Source organism: Microtus ochrogaster, chromosome 1 (assembly GCF_000317375.1).
Source record: "Microtus ochrogaster isolate Prairie Vole_2 chromosome 1, MicOch1.0, whole genome shotgun sequence".
NCBI classification, from domain to species: domain Eukaryota; kingdom Metazoa; phylum Chordata; class Mammalia; order Rodentia; family Cricetidae; genus Microtus; species Microtus ochrogaster.
This window is the reverse complement of record NC_022009.1, coordinates 77866499-77890198: the sequence shown is the minus strand read 5'-3', so window position 1 is coordinate 77890198 and position 23700 is coordinate 77866499. Positions and strand designations below refer to the sequence as shown.

The 23700-nt window shown below is 36.7% G+C and overlaps 1 protein-coding gene across 1 annotated transcript in view; it reads left to right on the top strand.

Annotated features, from left to right (window-relative positions):
- Positions 1 to 5314, top strand: part of Agmo (alkylglycerol monooxygenase) — a 254774-nt gene extending 249460 nt beyond the window's left edge. The window contains exon 13 of the mRNA XM_005343843.3: positions 4633 to 5314. Within this exon, the coding sequence (XP_005343900.1) occupies positions 4633 to 4713 (81 nt within the window). The 3' untranslated portion in view covers positions 4714 to 5314. The remainder of the gene's footprint in view (positions 1 to 4632) is intronic.
- The last annotated feature ends 18386 nt before the right edge of the window (positions 5315 to 23700 follow it).

The following is a 23700-nucleotide window of genomic DNA, read 5'->3' as shown; positions in this document are numbered from 1 at the left end:
CTTTTTCAACCTTCCTTGACATTGGAGAAATAATCTTTTTAACTTTGTGGATGCTTTTTATTTTATGTGTATGAGCGTTTTGCCTACATGCAAATACATGCACCATTTTTGTGCTCAGTGCCTGTGATAGTCAGAAGAGGTCCCTCTAGAATCAGAGTTAATGGTTGTTGTGAGTCGCCATATGGATGCTGGAGACTAAACCCCAGGTCATCTGTGTGACAGCCATTGTTCTTAACTGTTGAGCCATCTCTTCAACCTAGAGAGCAATATTTATTTTTCTTTTTGTATAGTTTTACTTCTTTATGTTTTAAATTTATACCTATTAATACTTGGATGGGAAAGAAAGAAATTTTACATGAAAACACCACCTTCTATTTAGGGCTAATGTACGAGGAGTCAGAACTAAAAATGAGTATATGGGCTTATTATAAATCGTAGGAAATTATTATAGTAATCTATATTTTTCTGTAAGCCTACACAATCACATAAAATATTTTATTAAATAAAATAAAAATAAAATTCACAAATTAGAATTTTATATTACCATAATTGAGATTCTTTCCTTGGTCAGGCTGAATAAATGATCCTCCCTATGAAAAATAACAAATTTGATATGCTCAACATCTTATTAGTGTTTTTAGGGATACATAAAACATTGTGCAGCTTTTGTAAGTAGGCAGAAAATTCAATGAGATATAGTACAGTAAGTGTTTTGATTTCAATATCATTGAAAATAAACTGAGACTCAAAAGCCAACCAAACCAAAAGTCTAGTATCCTATGGACATTTTTTCTCTATGAATAAGTCAAGTAATTTAAAGCACATGTTTCACCTGCAAATTGATACCCAAGTTAAATGCTATGAAAAGTCTTTTTAACACTTCCACAAGAGCTGTGGTGCGCCTCACTAGCTGTAATTGCAATGGCCCACAGTTCAACGAGATGTCCGCTTCTTTTGGTCATCGCGTCTGTTTGAATGGCTGTAGTCATGTGCTCAAACCAGAAGAGATGAATATGCACAGAGCTATTTAAGAAGTCCACTCACATGGCTTGTGATTTGGGGATTTGCAGCTGTAGGGGATGTCATTTGCACGAAATTACCCGTGCTTGTATGCCTCTCCTCCCAGTAAGTGAGAATTCTAGTTTGCTCATATCTGTGCCATTTTCCACAAGGACTCTGAAATAGACTTAACTGAGTGGGAGCAATAGTTCCCACTGGGGTCTAATAGGGATTAGGTACTCAGATTAGCCACCTGCCACATGAAGAGCTTTCTAGAATGAGGTGGAAGAAACATAGAGAGCATCTGTACGGGCCAAAGTTCAGGCATTATAATTGAAGTCCCTGGGAAGTCAGGGAAATAGCCTGAAGACAAGGACCACTAATGATGTGTTAGCACAGGGAGGGCTTGACACCGAGAATGAACTTCCTTTGTTTCATATTTTGCATCCAGCTGTTAAAATCATGGGACTTAGCCAGACCTATGATAAAATGAGGGTGCACTGGGCTTGTATAGATCTAGAAACATATTTAAGGATTACAGAAACATATAAAAATAAATGCACAGAAAAGCTATAATAGTCACTTAACTGTCACTATGCTTAAGCAAGAACACAGCTTCCTCTATTTCACTTGACTAAGAAATATGTTAATGACCTATTGTCAAATGGAGAACATTCAATTTCAAAAACTATGGAAAGACAAAATAGCTTAATGAAAAATAAAACAAAATTGAAAAAGAAAAGTTTTGACAGAATTTATATCAATAAACACTTATATGAATTTCTTGCCAAATAATTTCCATATTAAATTATACATATAACATAATTAAATGTATTATATGTTATATATGGCAATATAATATATACATATGTTCATAATATAAAAGCTAATTTTGTTTTTTCTACTTTAATATTTCTAACAGAGAAGTGTCGACTAGAGTTTCAGAAGGATATAGTCATTTATATCATTTCTGTGACTCTTTGTGAATATATATTTCATTATGTTTAAAAACTCTAATTTCATCCTTAAAACACTGACTGTGAAACATCTTAAAAGCCTAGCTGTTATTGGCTTTAAAATCCAGACAGTTACTCCAAAAAAAGATTAAATTATCTCTGGATGTGATGCTCATCTCATTCAGCTGCCGTTCAGAGTTGTATGCCCAATGGAACTTCCTGGGGGCCATGGCAAATGCAAAACCCAGGACCAGCTACGGATACTCTTGAGACTGATTAGTAATCATATATTAATACATCTTGAGTTCCTACTTCTTCATCCACAATGTATATATCAATCCTCCAAGTCATGGAGGAATCATGACTAGTAAGAATACAAAGAGCTTACCTGACCCAAGCATCTCTCTATGGAACAGGAGGGAGACCTGACTGAGAAACCAGAGAGATGCTGCCTTTATGTCTCTTTAGAGGGCTAGGTAGTCTATAAATATACAAACAGACAAACTGAGCAAAGTGAACACTGCTCCTCTGTAGGGTGGTGACTCCATTTGAGGTGGCTAGGAAAGAGGAGGTGCTCAGGCTTTGGTAGGAAGAAAGTCCATGTGAATCAAAGGTTCAGCTTTCAAGGATGGAAAGGCCCACATGGTGGATTAAGAACAGAGACATACATTGTGATCTTTTTTATAGTGCCTCTTGTTTTACTGAAGAACTTTTAGTATTACTGAGCTTACATAGAAATATTCTTAATTATTACTGAGAAGTTAGATGTGTGTGTGTAGTCTAAAAGAAACCATTCATAATTGGGGACTAAAATTACAACACATGAAATTTTACTTTGTGTTTTTGAGGTTTCATGGAAATCTCTCGCACAGTCTTCCTTCATGTAGAAATCCTTGTGATCCTAGACATCAGAATTCAAACATAATAAAATGCTGAATTACCACATATATTTCAGATTCTACTCCCATATACTAATTATTTGATGAAGATACTTAATCCAGATCAAATATTTACCATGATTATAGACATCATCTCTGACCCTCTTGGGAAGCTGTCTTCTCAGCTACCTGTCCACATTAACTCATCTTCAGAGACAAAAGGAACTCCGTCCTCAAGTATAGTATTATTCACAAGTTCTCCTCCAGTGCTGGTGTTGTTTTACCTGGCAGCACCATGAGAAATCTCATGAGGTCATTTCTCTTGAGTTACAGTCAAAAGAAACAAATTGAAAGCCAGCCATTAAATACGTTGTGTTTGACTTTTGAGGCAACTCCGATATGTTAATATTATTCTTGCCTTCTGCTTCAATATAAGTACCAATTTTTATTTTCATTTTTTTTTGTGGGTTTGATAGGCTGAACGGAATGCATAGAGTCAAGGGAACAAACCTACAGGACTAGCCAACATTCACGCTAATGACCATCTAGTAACAGCCAGGAGATTTAAATGAAGTTGAATGATGCATTAAATCTAAGCACCAACATTTAGCAAATTTTGTTTGTTTAATTTTTATTGTTGCTGACATTGTTTCATTTTTCTTATCCTGATTTTTCAAAAAAAAAGGTATTTGGGGAAATTTAATGACTGGTCTCAGTTGATAACCTCAGTACCTCATGCCAGCATATTCTGATAATACGAGTTATTATTTAAGCATTTTTTTCCATTGTATATTTTAATGATTCGTTCAGAAATAGTAAATGACTTCCTGGGGAGAAGTAAGTGGTAGTATTGTAGTTTGGAGAGGAAGTTTGCACAGTTCATACATACATATGGAGAGACATGATATAGAGAGGAGACCCACATAGTTGTTACAGTAAGTCTGGCTTATTACAGACTTACTACAGTTAGTATGGCTGTTTCACCTTCATCGAACACTCGCCATTAGTCTAGAACTTTCCTAGAGTGGAGATCAGGAATGCAGCCCTGTGGCTTAACAAGAGGACAAGGGAAGCATGAACATAGAAGAAACCTGAAAGCTCAAAGCCCACAACCTGTGCAGAGACAGATGCATGATGGGATATGGTATTTAGATTATGCAGAGCAGAAAGGCTACAACCATTATTCTTGCTGGAAATGGCTGTGTGCTTTTTCTAAATTCATGACAAATCAAGATATCATATTCATATATATATATATATATATATATATATATATATATTCAATACTAAGGAAATTTTTGTAGCTATATTTTTATACACCATGAGAGATCAAAAGATGGAGAAGGCAAGTTAGCCACAGTTGTGTGGATTTTATTCCTATTGGATGATATGCATAGTTGGGTAGATTGTATCACCTCAGAGGAAAAGGATTTCTCAACAGACCTTTCACCTCCTCTATTCCTAAGTCTCATTTAGCATAGAACATGCAACCTTTGGTTGTTGTACACGTAGAAGAACCTTGTTCTCTTCTGTTCAGTATCCAGTTTATTTGGCCTCTCTATCTTTAAGTAACCCAAATCAGTAAAAAAAAGAGCAACAAAAAAGAGAAAAACAAACTTCTTGTTCTCATTTTTATTTTTTCATAGCGTGCCTTATGTTAAGTTGACTAAATCCTATTGTTAAGAAACTTGCTAAAATTCGTTTAAGAAATCTCACTGCGTGAAATTATTGTTTTTTTTTTTATTCCAGAAAAATAATTTAACTCGGTGGAATAAATGTTTTGTTGCTTTCCCCTTCAGATTTTCTTTTCGGTTTGCATTGCTTTCTGGGGAGTCAGAAGCATGAGACAACTCACTGCAGGATCTCGGAAGCAGCAATAGAACACAGATCCCTCCATCCTACAGGTTGTCCATGGCATGTCACTGCTACCCAAAGATTGTGGTCTTGCATACTGCCTACAGGAACTCCTTAGTTAATGGAAATAAAAGTATGTATTTACCCATGCTTTAATGTTTGTTTTAATGTTGAAATTAAAGTGAATTATACTATTTGTGATTACTAAAAGTCAAATTATTTTTTATATACATTGAGGCTGTATTCACTTTTCTTTTCTGTAGCAATGACCATGGAAAGAATATGTTGGGCTTTAAACACTTAAGACATTGAAAATTACCATTGTCTTTCTTGGTTTGACAACTGTTTCTTTAATGTTTGCTGAAACTACGCTTAAATCTCTGTAGTCTTTAAAATGTGTTGGAGGCTGCATAAGCTGACATTTGCCTTTGCCAGCAATTCATTTGTATTTGCCCATTACTTAAAAATACATCAATGTGATTAAAATGTTAGAATTGGAAAGAATTAGTTTGTTTAACATACATCCTTCTAAAATGTTGAGTCAACTTGTTCCAACAGCTTGAGAAGTACATTATATTTTATGCTATTTCAAATTGAAAGAAAAATGTTAATAAAATTTTCTGAACAGAAGTGACATAAGCGGCATGTGTGTTGTTTATTGAAATATGAAATCTGTTATGTGTTTCATTTGGAAAGAACTGACAAAGATAAGAACTGAGTTCAGAAAGGATTGCAAAAACGTCTTTAAAAAATAAAAAAAACTTTTCCCTTCATCCAGTATTTATCCGACAATTTTAACAATCCAGATCAAAAGTGCTCACCTACATTGATGACTTACTCTCTACTTGCACGCATCACTGAATTAAGAAGACTAACTAGAGTTGTTTAGCCCCACTTTTTAAGTATGTTGCTTAAGATTTGAATAAAAAAGAAACCATTGGGAGCTGTGAGAGAATCAGGCTGTGGGAGTCTGTGTGCACTCATGAAGCAGAGCTGAAGCACATTTACTGTTCAAGCTGGAACAGCAGAAGAAAATTAACTTTGCATGATGAAAATATTAATAATTATATCTCAAGCGTCAGAAGTGGGTTTGGCTTTGCTTCATTCAGTTTTTATACTTCTTAATTAAACCCAGGATCTGAGCAAATTCTGAGGTCAATAACAAATATTAAATCCTACTTTGGTGCCTCATTAACAGGCCCTTCTGGACTTTCCAGGTATAGACCCACCTCGCAGGAGAGAGCCCTCTGCTGGTTTGAAACTGTTAATGTGTCATTAAATTTCTTGAGACCTGCATTATATATTCCCCAAAATTTCTATGCTATAAGTTGCATCATTCATTAATTGAAAGAAAAGAGAATTTTTATGGATTCTCAAATATTTATTTAGCATGCCAGAATAGTTCTATGATGGGGGTATATTTGAATATATATGAATATTCAGGGGTAGTTTAAAATGAGTTTAATCGTGAAAATAATTGAAGTGCACTTCAGGTTTCTTTGAATAAATTCAAATGTATTTCTTTTCTCTTTTCTACCTTAAATTTTTTTCACTATGACTTATTTAATTTTCTTTTAGAAATGCAGGTGTTTTCAAGTTACAAATTTCCAACCCTTTGAATATGGATGTGGTTCTCAGATAGGGAAAATGCCTAGGGCCTCTGTGCATGGATGGGATGGGGCATTTTTTCACCTTCAACCTGGCAAATTTTCCAGCCCTATTTTCTCTGGCGAGCACTAATGCATGATGACAGATCATGCCACTCTTAGTAATATCATAAATTGATCTTGAATGATTCCATATAATTTATGCTGGCTCTCAACTGGAAGAACTTTAATTGTCCCTACTTTTCTCCCTCCAGAGAATAGCTCTAAAAATAAGGCTCATCAGTTCCCCATTTTTGATGGAGAGGTGCGCAGTGCCTTTGCGATGAAGACAGGGACGCTCAGTCCTGCCTATCCACCAGAGCGGCCAGAATTTGTTTATAGGGCAGAACTCTATCAAAAATAGTTAAATGAATCTCTAAATTATTGCAGGAACAGGTATTGCAAAACCATTTCACAGCACTCTGAGGGGGCTAAATCACCTACTCAAGGCCATCATTGGACACTTCTGGTGCTCATTCTTTTTAATTCTCAGAATTCTAGCATTGAAGACCGTGACACTTTTCCATTTCCTGCTGTAAGTTATCCAAATCAAAATTCAAGGATTATAGAATCATAAGTTCATGTACAGAATATGTCATTATCTTCAATTTGATACTGCTATTTACAAAAAAAAAGACAAGATTTTAACGAGAATTTTCTGTAGTGATGGTTTAGAAGGTACATGAGTCCTGGGCTTTTAAAACTTGTAAGATTGGTGTCCTAATGAGGTTTCTATGCTTAAATAAACACCATAATCAAAAATATTTGGGGGAGAAAAGGGTTTGTTTCAGCTTTCGCTTCCAGGTAACAGTTCATTATTGAGGAGAAGCAAGATTGGAGCTGAAGCAAATCAAAAAATAATGCTGCTCACTGGCTTACTCCCACTGGCTTATTTGACCTGCTTTCTTATACAACACAACATAGTTTGTCAAGTAGTAACAGTGCCCACAGTGGGCTGGGCCTTACTATGACAATCATCAATCAAGAAAATGACACAGACTCACCTATAGGCATCTGATAGAGACATTTTCTTCATTGAGGTTCTTCTACCTCAGGAGAACCTGGATTGTATCATGTGGGCACAAATATATAACCTGGACAATTTGCAGTGTACTAGTCTTATTGATCAGCTTGTCATCATCAAAAAGAGTCCATCCCTGTTCTTAATTTGTCTTTTTCACTACAATTTTCCATTCATTTTTCTGGAATTAGTCAAGTTATCATCATATTTGTAAAACTTCAACCTAATCTTCAGAGGGTCATGCTATTTGGGATATGTGACTTTGTAATTGCATGCAGAGGTTCAACTGGCCACTAAACTGAACAAGCCCTCCTTATAATCGGCATTTCTACCTTATGTTATTGTTTGTTAGATTTTTCAAAATCTTGCTCTACTGTGCCATACTATTTAACTGTGCAGTGAGGAATCTACAATAGAAACACCGAAAGGCATTGTGTAATATCAGTATGCATGTTGGTGAACGGTGAGGCAATCTCCTAGTGGGAATGGCAGCATCCAGAATCCAAGCTCCTTTTCTTCATCCTATTCCACCTTTTCTCAAAACCTTCATGTAAGATAAAAAACATACCAAGCACCCTAGCTTTCAGAATCTTAAATTAAATTTTATATCACGGTTCTCTGCAACTCTACAGAAGCAAAGCTTCATCTAAGTTTGCTTCCAAGGAAAGAAACAGACAACATTTTATCCATGATCAGAACACATTTTTTCCAAATCTCATTCTGTCCTTCCTTGTTTTTAACAGCATAGCAACTTGGATTTTCTTCTGACAAAATACAAAATTAGAAACAAATACTCTCAAAATAAAATGGTTTCCCATTTTTTTTTTGCAAGTAAATACTTTCTAATCGGATTTAAGCTTTACTCCATGAGAAAAAACCCATGTCTGATACTTCTCAGGACTCCAGGAGGCTGAGACAAGATAATCCCTCAGCCTAGGAGAAAACCAAGTATCACTCTTCTGCTAAAGGAAGCTAAAAGTAAAATGGCTTCTATCAACATTCTGCTACACCCATATCAGTGCCTTGTTCAGCCATCATTAGACAAACTTCCTCCTGTAGCACATGGGAAACAGCATGGAGACCTATGCCTGGACAATGTCAGACAATGTCAGAATGAGAGGTTGGGGGAACTCGGCCCTGAATGAGAGGTCTTCACCTGCCATGGCCCAGAACGTTCTGGTAAAGAGGAGAGAGGAAGATTGTAAGAGCCAGAGAGAGAGAGAGAGAGAGAGAGAGAGAGAGAGAGAGAGAGAGAGTTCTGTAATAGAGTCTCCCTGAATGTTTCAATCATGGTCAGCAGTAGGTGGCCAACACAAAATGAACTCAATGGTATTTTTTATAAACTTTTTCTCTCATATTGCTTTGTTTGGGCATGTTTTTTTTTTTAAATCTTACTTTTAGTTTTCTCGTATATACTTGTATATACTTTCTGATTTTGTGTTTTAATGTTTGCGTGTATGCAACTATTTCAAGTTATTCTGATGTGTTTAGACTTCTGTTCATTTGTTTCCTAAAGAAAGAGTTAAGAAGGCATACGGTGGGTCAGTGGGGAGGTAAGAAGGATCTCAAGGACTTGGAGAGGGAAACCAAGATAAGAATATATTATATGAAAAATAATTTCAATAAAAATGTAAATAAAATAATAAAAATAACATTATGAATAAAATAATAAAATAAAATAGCAAATAAAATAATAAAAATAAAATTAAAATCTCTTAAAATAAACAAATAAACAAAAACAAATAACATGGTTCTCTCTTATGTGTTTGGTGTTTTGAAATTCCATTGCCCTCTTGACATTTAGCCACACTTTCCAATTACTGTTGGCAGCTGGATCCATGGTTATAAACATATTCTATGGATATATTTTGGCACTTTACTATCAATAAGTACAAAGTTAGAAGCAGCATATACTTATATCATTTATAACTACCCAAAAGAAATTGTTTTTATTTTTATACAAGAATTATCTCTGTTCTCCCTTTTCTTTTTGTATCACCAGCAATGGGGATCAAATTCTGGGACTCTTTCATGCTAGGCAAAGGCTCTATCACTAGGTTATATCTCTATCCCTCCTGTAGATCTTTTTAGAAGTATTAACACATGATGGGAACATTCATTTGAATAAAAAAATCACCCTACCATTAGGCTTCAGAACAATGTATTTCTAAGCTATCTTCACAATCAAGTACTGAGCATTTATATAAGCACTCTAGAATGCAGTGAGGGACAGATCTTGTCTTCTTACAATGTGCAAGATATTAGGTTCCATTCACAGTAAAGCAGGAAGGAAGAAAAAGTTCTCTAATCCATAGTGTTATAGTTTAAGACAATATCCCTGGTACAGCTAAGATCTTCACTAAGATAAATAGGTGACAGTGATTAAACAAGCTTCAGTGTTTAAGAATACCACACAAAAAGTCATCATTGAATACCTTTACACACATGTAGATGTCACACACATTTTAACATTAAAATATTTTTACATGCACTTTTTAATAAATTGGCTTTTTTTTTTTTGGTTTTTCGAGACAGGGTTTCTCTGTGGTTTTGGAGCCTGTCCTGGAACTAGCTCTTGTAGACCAGGCTGGTCTCAAACTCACAGAGATCCGCCTGCCTCTGTCTCCCAAGTGCTGGGATTAAAGGCGTGTGCCACCACCGCATGGATCACTTTTTAATAAATTGATCCAGAAAATTGAACAGCAAGCAGACTTTTTGGAAGATGAAGAGTGACAAGATATGGAGTAGAAAAGGACACTTGGTCGAGAAATGTGACCACAGTGCCTGCTTCTGTCTTTTAACTGTCATTGATAGAACTCTAGAATATGCTGCTTTAGGTTTTGTAAACACTATTTAATAGTTTCAGTTCCTGGCAAATTCTCTTGTATTAATGTGAGAAATTCCATGATATGCTTTCCCTTTAACACATTCATAACTACAAAAGAGTTTCTTACATAATGGTTTCTGTTCATTCTGCTCAGACAATCCAGACAAAATGCATCTTGCATTTACAGTTTAGACTTAGAACCCAGCATGAAGTTTAACTCACAAGAAAACAGTCATGTCATCACAATCAGTGTATGAGCATAGCGAATTCTTCTTAAGTTGGAATTATTAAGGTACCCTTCAACAACGGTAACTGGCATCCTATCCTAATGGCACTTTCCAAAAGCACTGATGGCATTTGAAATAGTATATGAGATGAAAAAGTCAACAGGCTGCCAATTTGTGTTGATCACTGTCTCAAAAGTGAAAATGTATATGTAGTAAATTAAATACTAAAATTCTCTATGAAAAGATATGCAAATATATAGCTTTCATGAATGTTTATCAATCTATGTGATGCATGGGATGAGAAGGGGTTAGTAATATTAATGATTACAGGAAATAGAAAGAAATGTATGAGCCAAGAAGCATCAAGTATGTTTCAAAAGTCTGTGTTTTCTCCAAGATAATCATGTATACAAATTATTTAGCACAAGCAACTTCAGGATGTATATATATACACAGAAATAGAAATTTTTTAGGTTAAAAAAATCTCTTCTAGGTTTACTTCATTTATATAACCATTACAGCCTCCTAGTGCACAAAGAGAGAGTGAAGCAATAGTGATTAAAATTCTGGCTCCAAAAACCGCAGGCTGTCAGATCAATTAGAGGACCCCAGGCTGGTCTCGCACAATGCAGCAAAAGAACAATCATTTAACCACTGAACCAGAGCCACTTGTGAGATTTCATCACATCAAATATGAAACATCAAACCCTACTGTGTCAATAGAGAATGAGAAACATTTTGTTGGTGGCGAGATGAATATAAATTCTGATGAATAACAGAATGTTGGAAAATGGTATTCTTTTTAAATCAAGAAACTAGAGACATATACATTGTTAGACGTATGGTTATTAGTATTAGGAGATATATTCATAACCTAAAACTATCTAGAGAGATACTTGTTAAAATGATACTAAACAAAGATAGACAGAGTATTTCCTGTCAGACATCAGATTTAGGAGTATGTGAGGCTTTCAAGACTTTTTTGTGTTGGAGATGATGAAAATGCCTTGCACATGCTCAAAAAGTGCTCAGTTATCGAACAGTTCACAACAAAAGATTACAAAGATGAACCTCTATTGCCCATCAGTAGTGGGATGCTTATTTAGAGTTTGTTATACTATGTTGGATCTTGTTGAATACCAACTGGAAACTCTTCCACAAACATGAGTGAATATTGACTACATTTCTTAGGTGTCAAAGATACTACTGATTTTTACACATAGAAAGCAAAACTCATCAATAAGAGAAATGGATATTCATCACTATGGACATAGGAAAACACTGAACATATTTGAAAAATATTATAAGATTTAGGTCTTAAATTCAACTGGATAGTATCTTACTTTGTGAGGAATCTATATATACACATGGACTGAGAGAGACATCAGAGAATCAACATCTTTTACAATAATATCAAATAATGTAGAATATCTTTGGTGCAACTCTCATCAAGAAAGTGAAAGACCTGTATGACAAGAACTTCACGTCTTTGAAGAAAGAAATTGTAGCAGATAAAGGATGGAAAAATCTCCCAATCTCACAGATTGGTGTGACTAACATAGTGAAAATGGCAATCTTACCAAACACAATTTATAGACTCAATGCAATCCCCATTAAAATGCCAACATAAACCTTAATATACTATTTTAAATGGATAAATGTGCATTAGACACTGTAAAGGGACTAGCATCTTAAAGATCGCCTCCCCCCAAATTGTAGCAACTGGGATTATTGAAGCTCTAGCAAGATGTTAGAGGCAAATTACTTGAAATATTTGTCAAATATGTTTGAATTTATCCCAAATGGAAGCAAGCATAAAATCTCTGACTATCTGTACTACTCTTTATTTACCTTTCAGTAATTAAAACTAGGACGGAAACTTCTATCCATTAACTATACATTTTTCCAGACACTGTCACTGTGGTCATATTTTAAATATTCCCAATGAAAATGTTCTTAATGTTGTTTTGAACATATAATTATATATTTTATGTTTTGAAAACATATTGAGCAACAGTTTTGAGCTAAGTGTTGTATAAATCTAACAATCAATTGATTTGAGCTAAATAAATGCACTTTTCTTTTGGGTCAGTAGTCTAGATGAGCACCCTATCTACCTTCCATACACTTCAACACTCACAGGTCCTTCTATATTGAAGATCTGGAGGTAAATCTAGGAATTTAGATATTTATATATTCTGAAGATATTAATTTGATAAATATAAGAAACATTTTACAACCTTTACTAACTGATAAGACATTGATCTAGACCTAGTAAAATGCATCAGTGTCTAAAAGCTTCTTGTGCTAGCCTGACCTGAAGACTTGAGTTTGAACATACATTCCACAGTAGTCCTCAAAGCTGTCCACTGACCTTCACACACACACACACACACACACACACACACACACACACACGCATGCACGCATGCACGCACGCACGCACATATAAACACACAGTACACAGACACTCACATGAGCACATACACACTCTCACACACACACAGAGACACATATGCACACATACACACATATGCATACACACTCACACACATAGACACTCACATATGCCTGCAAACATATGCACGCACGCACACACATACACACACATGAATGCACACATACACACACTCTCACATACATAAATGCAAAAAACACATACAGGTACTCACACATGCACACACCATAAACACACACACATCACAAACACAATGTTCTTGAACATTGATCAACTTTATGTAATCCACTCTATTTGCTTAAAGCTTGGTTTTGTGGATCTTGATAAGTGACAGAAAAACGCTGTGTGGAACTGGATGCTGAGGATACACAATGGTATCTTACGGGGTCGACTGCCTCAGTTTGTAAGCTACAGTTTGTCTGCATCAAAGCACAGATTGCTTCTGAGACCACATCTCAGACATATGAAAACAATACTTTCTGGTACCATAGGAACTAAAGGTACAATAGCTTCCCTTTGCATTATTTCCACCATAAAATCATGAATCTCTGACGTCGAGGGAAACAGGCTCACTGCCCCACAGACTTACTAAGAAATTATAACCCATTGAGTCTGGGCTGAAATTTTCTTTCCTGTTCTGCAGCAACAATATTCCTAACATGTATCTATAAAGCATGACTTTGGTTTAATAGTTTCAACAAAACACCTGATGCTGCTTTCAAACTATTTCAAACAATGTTTTCCTCAGATAAATTACTTAAATAGTAACACATGTAGCAAATGAGTGCGTTCCTCCAAAATGGGTTTCACTTGGTTAAGGAAAATGAATGTAGGGTTGGCCATACTTAGACGTTCCTGATAAGATAGGTACTTACTTTTGACTCTAAGCATAGAAGGTAACAGAAATAATGACCACATGCCTTCATGTCCAAGTCTGATAGTTCATTTTCTTCAGATCTTCACAGGATAGAGAAAAGACTCCCTGTATCTACAGGTCTGGCCATTTGCGGTTCTGACTCTGCCATGAGCAGCACTCCAAATTGCTTCATGTTATAAAGAAATTGCATTTAGTGAGCTGCCTCAGTTGCTGGTGTGCTTGTCATGCAAGCATGCACACCTGAGTTTCTTCATTCCCCACACTCATGTTACAGCAGGGTACAAGCAGTACCTGTGATCTCCGTGTTGAGGAGTCAGTGACCACAGAGGATTCATGGAGCCTACTAACCAGCCTGTTGGGTTGCATTGCCAAGCTCTAGGTTTTGTGAGAACTCTGTCTCAAAAAATAACATGGAGTGTGACTGAGAAAGTCATTGAGCATTGACTTCTGACTTCCCTGTGCCTGTGTACCCAGATAGAGGAGCAAACCCATAAAGATAAACCATGAGAACAAACACATACACACACACACAGACACACACACACAGACACACACACACACACACACACACACACACATACACACACATTTAGAGGAGGAAATCCATATAGATAATCATGAGAGCGTGCACACACACACACACACACACACACACGCACGCACGCACGCACACATAGAGGAGAATACCCATAAAGATAAACAGGAGAGCACACACACATACACACATATAGAGGAACAAACCCCTACAGATAAACATGAGAGCATGCATACACACACACACATAGAGAAGCAAACCCATACAGATAAACATGAGAGCATGCGCACACACACACATATCTCACTTGGACTGTCAAGAATTTGCTATGGCAGTAATTAATTAGTGAATAGGACCAGCATAGAGAAAAGATAAGAGAACTAGAAAACTAGAGAGCAAACATTTTTAACTTTCTTTCTCATGTTCTAAATCTAATCTCCATTTACAAACCCCAGTTCTTTTCAGACATACATTCCTTTCTTGTCATCTACTACCACACCACCTGAACACTCTGAGTCTAACCTAACCTCTGATGACCTTCCTGTGTTCTGGGTATCTAAATCTGTTGCTTCCATCTCATTTACTCTGTTCTATACACCATGGTTAGGCTTAGAAAGTTTTATAGAAAGTTTGCAGCATTTCTTTCCATGTGCCCATTTTAGCCACCACGTTTTTATTTACTAGTGCTATATTGTTATTCTGTTCTTTTGTAGAGCAAAAATGCTCAGAGAATTCCTCAATGAGCATTTCCTCTGCTATTAAAAATGAATAAACATCAACCCGGTTCACATGCAGCCCTTGCAAAGCTTGAGAAAACAGACCTCACAAACAACTCAGGAAATTCAGGTCATCTGCTCCATATGGTTGTAAGTAGCACCATGTAGAAGCAGGGAAGGTCTTGGGACACAAAAGGAAATTACTTACTATATCAGGAAACATTCACATTTTATTTTACCATTAAATATGAGTGGTAAACAATATTTTACTGAAAGTATGAATACAATTTTTCAGAAACATAACCTATTGGCATAGATATGCAACAAGAAATTTTTGCAATGGTTACTCTCTATGCTAGGATATATGAGAGGCCAAGATCATCTATAAAAAGGAACTTAGTTTGGCTATCTTGAAAACTGAAATTTACAACTCCAATTCTGCATTCCCTAGAGGCTCTGGATGGAATGAGAAGGAAGTGCGGGGCTGCTGCTGACAGGGGTATATTGTCCTTGTGCATTTGTTGGCTGCCTTACATTCAGCCAGCAGTGATGTCAATATTCTTGTTTTGTCCAGTTCTCTAATGGAAGGGAGGCTTTGAAATTTTCATAAAATAAAAGCTATTTTGCTAAGCCATTTTCAAATCGTTGTTCTTACCATAATCAATTAAAAAGTATTTTTATGTTTGAAAATGGTTTATTCCCTCACAACAAATTTTAACCAAATGAAATCTAAATGTAGGTATTTTTTTTTCTCTCTTACTGCAATTTCGTACACACACGTTGTGCATTGGTGGCACACACCTTTAATCCCAGCATTTGGGAGGCAGAGACAGGCAGATGTCAGTGAGTTCAAGGCCAGCCTGGTCTACAAAGTGAGTTCTAGAACAGTTAGGACTGTTACATAGAGAAACCCCGTCACAAACAAACAAACAAACAAACAAACAAAGCGATTCCATGCCATGCAGGCACAATTTCCAAAGGCGGTTCCCTCTTCACTCTTGCGTTTTCTTCTTGTCTTGTAAAGCTAACGTGGTTTGGGTTTCACTTGTGTTTTCTGTGGTAGTCACAGAGTTCCTGAGCCCAAACCTGGTTGTTGTCTTGAAATATTTTTTCAGTATCTCATATAATGCTACAATATAATTCACATGAGAGAAGATTAATAAACATTGATGCTCTCTTTACTTAAAGCTGTACCCATAACCCAGGGTAAAACTGAAATTATCTCAATATTATCAAAATTTCAAGATAATAATTACCAGCCAATCCTAAATTGAAAGAGGGACTATAGAAGCCATGAGTGAGAGAAATTATCTTCGATGAGCACTGAAATCCTTAATTACTCCCACAGAAGTCTACGTAGATGTGCAAACCTGGAAGATGAACTTGGAGGAAGAATTCCTTCCCAGAGCAGTGCTGATGACAAGTTGCCCATGGACAGAGCAGATGGCCCTTTCCTTTTCAAGCCTGAGTCAGCCCTGATCTTTCATGCTTGAAGCTTGTTTGTCTCGGAAGACTTCTGATCAACCTATCTGCCACCCACTGGCCACTAGCTTCATTCATGAAGTAACTGCACTCAGTAGGCCCGAGAACACATTCCCTAACAGGAATCAGAAGTATTCTCACACTCACACTGGGTATCAGTGGAAGAGAATGACAATGAGGGTAGCATCACAGTTGATGAAGGGGAAGAATCATGGGAGGGCCTAAGAAGCCCTTAGCTTTGACCTTTGCCTGATCAAGATACGACAGATAGAGTATGACATTGGAGATACCCAACAAACCTGTTTCTACCTCCTCCTTCCTGCTTCATAAGAGGTAAAAACCACAGAGCCAAGAGAAACCAAAGCTAATCCCTAGCAGACAACAATCTGTCTCTCTTGCTCTTTCTCTAACTTCCTTTCCTCAACTTTGTTCACCCCAACTTTTTTCAGCCCAGCTTTCTTCCCCCAACTTACTTCCCCCAACTTCCTTCCTCCAACTTCCTTCCTCTAACTTCTTTCCCTCAACTTCCTTCCTCCAACTTCCTTCCCTCAACTTCCTTCCTCCAACTTCCTTCCCTCAACTTCCTTCTTCCAACTTCCTTCCTCCAACTTCCTTCCTTCCAATTCCCTTCCCCTCAAAATTGTCCTCAGAGAAACTGGAAAAATGGAAATTTCTAGAAATGGAGAAAATTTAACTGTTATAAACTTTATTTTTAACCATAAATATTGATACATTTTCAAACAGAGAATAGTTTTTATATCTATTGTGACAAAAGAAATTTTATTATTTAGAAAATAAAATGTCTAAAATCCACAGGTCAAGAAAGAAAGGGGAAAGGGCTCTACAGAGAGGAGATGCACAGAAGAAAAGTTGTTTTCTTTTGCTATTGCAGTTTCTGTGTTTCTACAATATGACCTAATACAATGTGCAAATAGGGAAAATTAAATTCTTACAGAAATAGTTGACAATTTTAAGATCCGATGTTTAAACTTTGAGTAGGATAAATATCATATACTTTGATTTCCCAAAGAACTATAACATCCATAACAATTTATTCAAATGTCCAAAGAGTATATACAATTATGTAAACTTGTCTAACATGAAGTTGCTACGTTGGACTTCTAGAGGACTGTATTAGTTCACTTATTTACTTATTTACTTTTTTCTCACTTAAAAAGAAAATTGTTTTGCAAATGGCTTACATGGCTAGCAGTGTGGGAAAGGTGAATAGGTCTAATATAATTTTTTTCTCTATTTCAGCACTTTCAAAAGGCTCAAAAGGAAATTAGAGCAATCCAGAAATTCATTCTTTCTCTCCAACTTTTCCTTTCCCCATATGAACAAAACCGGGAAGTGCCCAGAGCCATCAGGGAATGTTTCCACTGTGTGGGAGAAACATCTGCAGAGAGCTTGGCGGACCACCACCAGAAGAGGACTGGAGGAAGCATGAGGGGGCGGAGGCGGCAGACAAAGAAAAGAAAAACTGGGCGCTGTTTGGGACCAAACATCCCGCTGAACTGCCTAACCTTCCGTTTACCTTTTGCATTATATAAAATGCATAAGCATCCTAGCATGCATATTAAAGACAACCTTATAATGGCGACAAAATAAAATCGAGGTTATGTTTTAGGATCTGTTCCTTCTGCGAGCGTGGGAAATGTTGGGCTTTGCAAGTCACACTTTACAAAGCTTAACCGGGTGGTTAGTATGAGCTTTTCTCCCTGGTTATTACCTGCAGCCATTTGTGAAGGTGGCTATGGGGAAGACCAGGAGCTGCAAGCCTCCTGTCAACCCAGAGGGAAGCACAAGGACGATGGGGATAAACTCATTACAAAACATCAGGAACCCATGGCGTCCTGGAAATGCAAATGATTATCATTAGAAAGTAATATGCTACTACTGAAGAAACAGTTGAAGGAATAATGTGGTTTGCCAAACAATCCTACAATCTGCATTCAATCAAAACTTACCAAAAATGCTTGCAAGGATCCTTTGTGTTGTCTGGGGCCAAATGCTTTCTGGAACTCATGAAGAAAGCTTTGCACAGTGGCCTCTGACCAACAGAATATTATTGAAACAATAACCAGCCTTAGAGTTGACTTTTGTAATAAAGGGGAGCCAGTTCCAGGAGTTAGAGAGTAGGGAGGTTTATTCATATACCTGTCAAATGCACGTGGGCTTTGCTCTGGTCTATAGAACCATGGCCCTGGCCATTCTGCAAAGTGCACAGCTCACGTAAGAAGTGATTTAAAATTAAGTGCGCAGATTTCCCAAAATCACATGGGCCTGATCTACACATAGAAGACTAGACAAAAAGAAAAAGGCTACCATGAACTTTTGGAACCTCCATAATTAACTTTTGATTCTGGACCAATTCAATAAGTCTCTTATGCACAGTGGTAATGAAAATCTATTAACCTTACTCTCATAGAAAATAAGAGGTAAGGGCTTTGTAGATTACAGTTTGCACTGTTCACCTTCAGTTCAGAACCTTAGTGAACCAGACTTTGTCTCCAAGCCTAAAAGAAAAAAAATGCCAAAAAAATCTTTACAGCTAGTTAGCTATATTAAATTTCAGGCACTCCACTTTCCTTTTTTCCTTATAGTTCATTCTTGGCATTCAGGAGCAGTAACACTTCCTTAGGATGCTGGTGAGCAGGTCTAAATTGCTCGCCACTGAACTGCACCTTGCTGACATCATCCACTAAAGAATTGCTTGTGCAGTTGCTACAGAGACTAAGTAATACAAGTGCACATTGTAGAAAATGTTTAAAGTACTCAGGAGTCTGTGGGTTCATTATTTACTGACAGAAGAAACAGTTGTAGTTGGTATCTTTTCCAAAATTCCATAATATTCAAATAAAATCAAGGCCAAGTGTGTTTGCTGACAATATCATTTATTTAAATATAAATATACATGAAACAATGACCTTTGACTTTCTAATTTAAATGTACCATACAATTAGTTTGTATTTTTCTAAAAGAGAGACTAGTAAGATTTGTTAAAATTAATATACAAAAACAAGGAAGAATTGAATAATAATAGTAAAAATGACACCTGCCTGAACCCAGCATATAAAAATATTTAATATATATATACAAAAAATGTATTTTATGAATTTTTAGCCTTATAGAAACAAATTTTTGTTATATTGTAGAGCAAGTTTTAAACAATGGATTTCTAGTTTACTTCCAATTCTAGCCTTAAATAGGAGAAAACATGCTCATAAAATAAAAACAATTTTTATTGCTTTGTTGTAGCTCAAATAATTTATTTAAATATCAGGCCTTCCCTCCCTTCCTCCTTCCCTCCCTCCCTCCCTCCCTCCCTCCTTCCCTCCCTCCCTCCTTTTATTCTTTCCTTCTTGCCCCTATTTCTTTGCCTCCTTTGTTTCTTCCTTTTCCTCCTCCTTGTTTCTCTTCCTCTTGTCTCTCTTCCTTTCACCCCTCCTCTTTTCCCGTGTCTGTGATTCTGTTAGTCTTTTCTCTTTTTTCCTGAGACATACACCCTTTGAATTTCTTTTAAAGTTTTAGAATTTCTATCCCAATGAAGCACACAGTATTTGAAAAAAAAAATTAATGAACTCTTTGATACAATGTATAGGATACTTTTAAGCTCATTCAGATTTGTGGGTGATGAGATTTAAATTTAAATATTGTTTCCACAGGAAATATTTATAACAATACTTTTAAGCAGTTTATTTAAAACTTGCTGGTGTTTTCTGCTCAGTTAAAATGTGCTTAGAAATATCCACCACCTTATGGGAAACGACTTCCACAGGAGCAGCTCTCCCATTTTTTGAACTTAATAAGAAAGGACTGTGGAATCCCAATTGCTTGAGGAAGGATTAAAAAGAATCTATTTATGTACATTTTCATTTGGGTATAACTGATGAATACTAGAAGAAATAGTTTGATTTACTTTTATTGCAATGTGGCCAGAAAATGGTTAATAGAGTTTGTGGAGTGAGTACTGTCAGTTCCTCAAGTAGTACATGAATCTCCAAATCACCATTGCATTTCTCAAGGAGCCATTATCTTCATCTCACAGTTCAGGAAATTGGATCTCGGGGGAAAGTGGGGAGCTATCTGAAAGTCTAACATTTGTTAAAAGTAAGAATCTGAAGGAAACCTACAGTGTGTGAATTTAGCATCTCCGTACACTGAGCAGCACCCACCGCAGCCAGCAGCAGCAAAGGAGGGTGTTCACAGAGAATGCTGTGGGTAAGAGCGTCCTATAGGGAGCTCCGTGGAATCAAGGCTGTTTGTGTTGGAAAGAGAAGCTCCAGAATATTCTGACAGCGGATCCAAAGTAAATAGGAACTGGTAAGGCTCAAACACGCATTTTGTTTGCTTTTGTATGACTGAATCACAGAGCACAGTGGGCCCTAGTGAACGCATCTACTTGATCGTCTTCCAATTGGGTGGGCTTTGAAAAGGAGAAATAATTATTTTCTCTAAAGTCGAAATTAAGCAAAAAAAATCCACAAATATATGAAGATGGTAAAATACACACATGTACACTATCACTCTAAATTGACTTACTGGATATTTGGGCAATTATTTGTCAAGTTTCTCCACGATAAAAATGCCTAAAAATCATTTGCCCTTTCAAACAGTGGTAAGAGCATACCACTATGCTATTAAACATAAATACTCTGTTTATGAACCATCCATATGCAAGCCTTTTAAATCTGAAATGAAACCTTCCATCCACCAAGACGCCAGACTTCATTCCCCCAGGTCTCTAACCTGGCAATGCCGTTTGTTTTCTCTATTGTGACTGTTGTTAAGCTATACACCTTTTGTAAGAAGAACCCCACAACACCCTCCCCCGTTTAACTTAGTTTTTATTAGAGTTTCGAGAATTTTCCATGTAACACGCGTCACCACCTCCTTCCCTATTGAGACTGAATAATGAAGCCTGCTGCATGTTCATCTCTATTTTGTTTGTCCTTTCGTTCAGCGACGAGCATTTGCGCTATTTCTACGAGTGGCTGGCATGACTATTGGTGCTAGAAACGCGTGCAGTACATTTAGATAGAATATGATGATCATAAGTTTCACCAGGAGGTGGAAATAATGAGACTAACCACAACTTATTGAAACAAAAACAGTAGAACTGAAATCAGAAGAGGATCCTTGTCTCGAAGGCCAGAATGTTTAGTAGGTTGGGATTTTTTGTTTGTTTCTTTTGTGTATTCTGTTTTATGTATATAAATGGAAAAACTTATTTAAGGAAAGTAAGATCCAAAGCAAAGGGGTTCATGAAAATAAATGACTAGATCTAGCCTTCCTTTTGTTAACTCTAATGGTAAGCTTTTTTGTTTATTTTTGGCATTGTGTCAGTGGCATAAACTGCACCTCATTAAAAATGATCTCTGTAAGATTCTTGGAGAGAACAGATGGTTTCTTTCATCTGCAAAAGTAATCTGGATCCAACAGAACTGATTTAAAATCCTGGTTTTTCTACCGTGATTTTGAGAGTGTTTTATAGGCTGTATCTTTCCATGAAGTGATCCATAGACACAGTCAGAGTCCACCTGCCCAGGTTCTGGGGTGCCAGGTCTAGGAGATTGGGGGGTCCACTCTTGTAATCAGGCAATGCCAAGGAGTCAGAAACAGAATATTTCTGAAACTTGGCAAAGAAGACTAGCCCTCCACTTATGTTTGGATAGGCAGTGTCCAGCAGGTGTCCTCTGAGGCTTCTCATTTTAGTAGCATTAAGGGCACTTAGAGGTTGGTGAGAGCTCAGAGTATAAAGGTGTTTGCTCTGAAGCCTGACGACTTCAGTCAAGTCCCAGGGACTGACCCAGTGGGAGAGAACTAGCTCTAACTCCAAGTCACGTTGCACAGGGTGGCATGTGTGTGTGCAGACACACACGGACATAAAATGAGGAGATGGTGGTGGGTTTTGCAGGTGCCTTGCAAGGATTATGAACTTTACAGCTATAAAACTAGTAAAGTTTGGAGATTTAAGGTACAGTAGTTTGATCATAGCTAACATTATATTGTTCAGTGTATTTTTCTTAGACAAACTTTTATCTATGGACTTGGCAACACATGTGTGTACCAACCTATGACCATATAGTATGGAATTGTCCCACACATGACTGTATGTAGCTATGTACCATAAGAATGTGTGGGTTAGTGTGATGGTGACAATCACCACACCACACGTCCTGATCATCACATACACATTGTAAAAGGATCCAATTTGCTTATACCGATTTATGTGTTAAAATAAATAGAACCATGCACAGTAAAAAGGGGCTTTCCAGAATATCCTCCTTACCTATTCACTCCCTTTAGTCAGCATAACCAGCTTATAGGAGTATGTGAACAGCTCCCACCACAAACAGTACATGGCTTGTGTTTTTAAAACTGTTCTCCTTTCATGAGAAAAGAAATAAAGACGATTAAAGTCTCCATTACACTGCAAGATGTATTAAAAGGCTCTTCTTCTGTTTCCCTTTTTGATACTGACATCTATTGGAAAGCAGAAGAATATGTTTGTAGTTAATAGGAAAATAAAAACTAAAGTGGAAAACCAACAACTTGAAAAATCGTGAACTTAAGCATAAAAAATTAACTGTTTTCACTCCATTCTCTACTTGCTTAAAAATACATTTGCAACCTTGCGAAATATCTTGTCAAGCCAGTAGCTCCCCGCATCCCCAGATGAAGAGATGCCTTTAAAATTTGACTCCTGTAAGTCAGGTTATGTGTTAGGTAAAGACATCATTATGAAAACTAACAAGACATTAAAGACTTCTTTTTTCCTCTGGAACTTTTGTTGATGTAAAAAAAAAAAATCAAAGGAGTAGTAAGAATAGTATTTTCCTTAAATTTTACTTTGTTTTATTTTTATTTTATTTTATTTTTTGATTAACTGTTAAGCTTAACATTGTGTAAGCACACGTGGCAAGATGACTTCCTCTAAAATCCCAAGACTCAGGGCCCAGCATCAGGGGATGCTCAGGGCCCAGCATCAGGGGATGCTCAGGGCCCAGCATCAGGGGATGCTCAGGGCACAGCCTCAGGGGATGGCCCTGGGTTCTAAACTACCTGGCACAGTTCAGACCATTTATTCTTGTGCAAACATATGATAAAACAACATATGAGCAATTATAAATATGAAAAATAAAAAGTGATAATACTTTCATACCTTTCTTGATATATTCCTATGTCTAAATATATATATTTATAGTGTGTGTGAGAGAG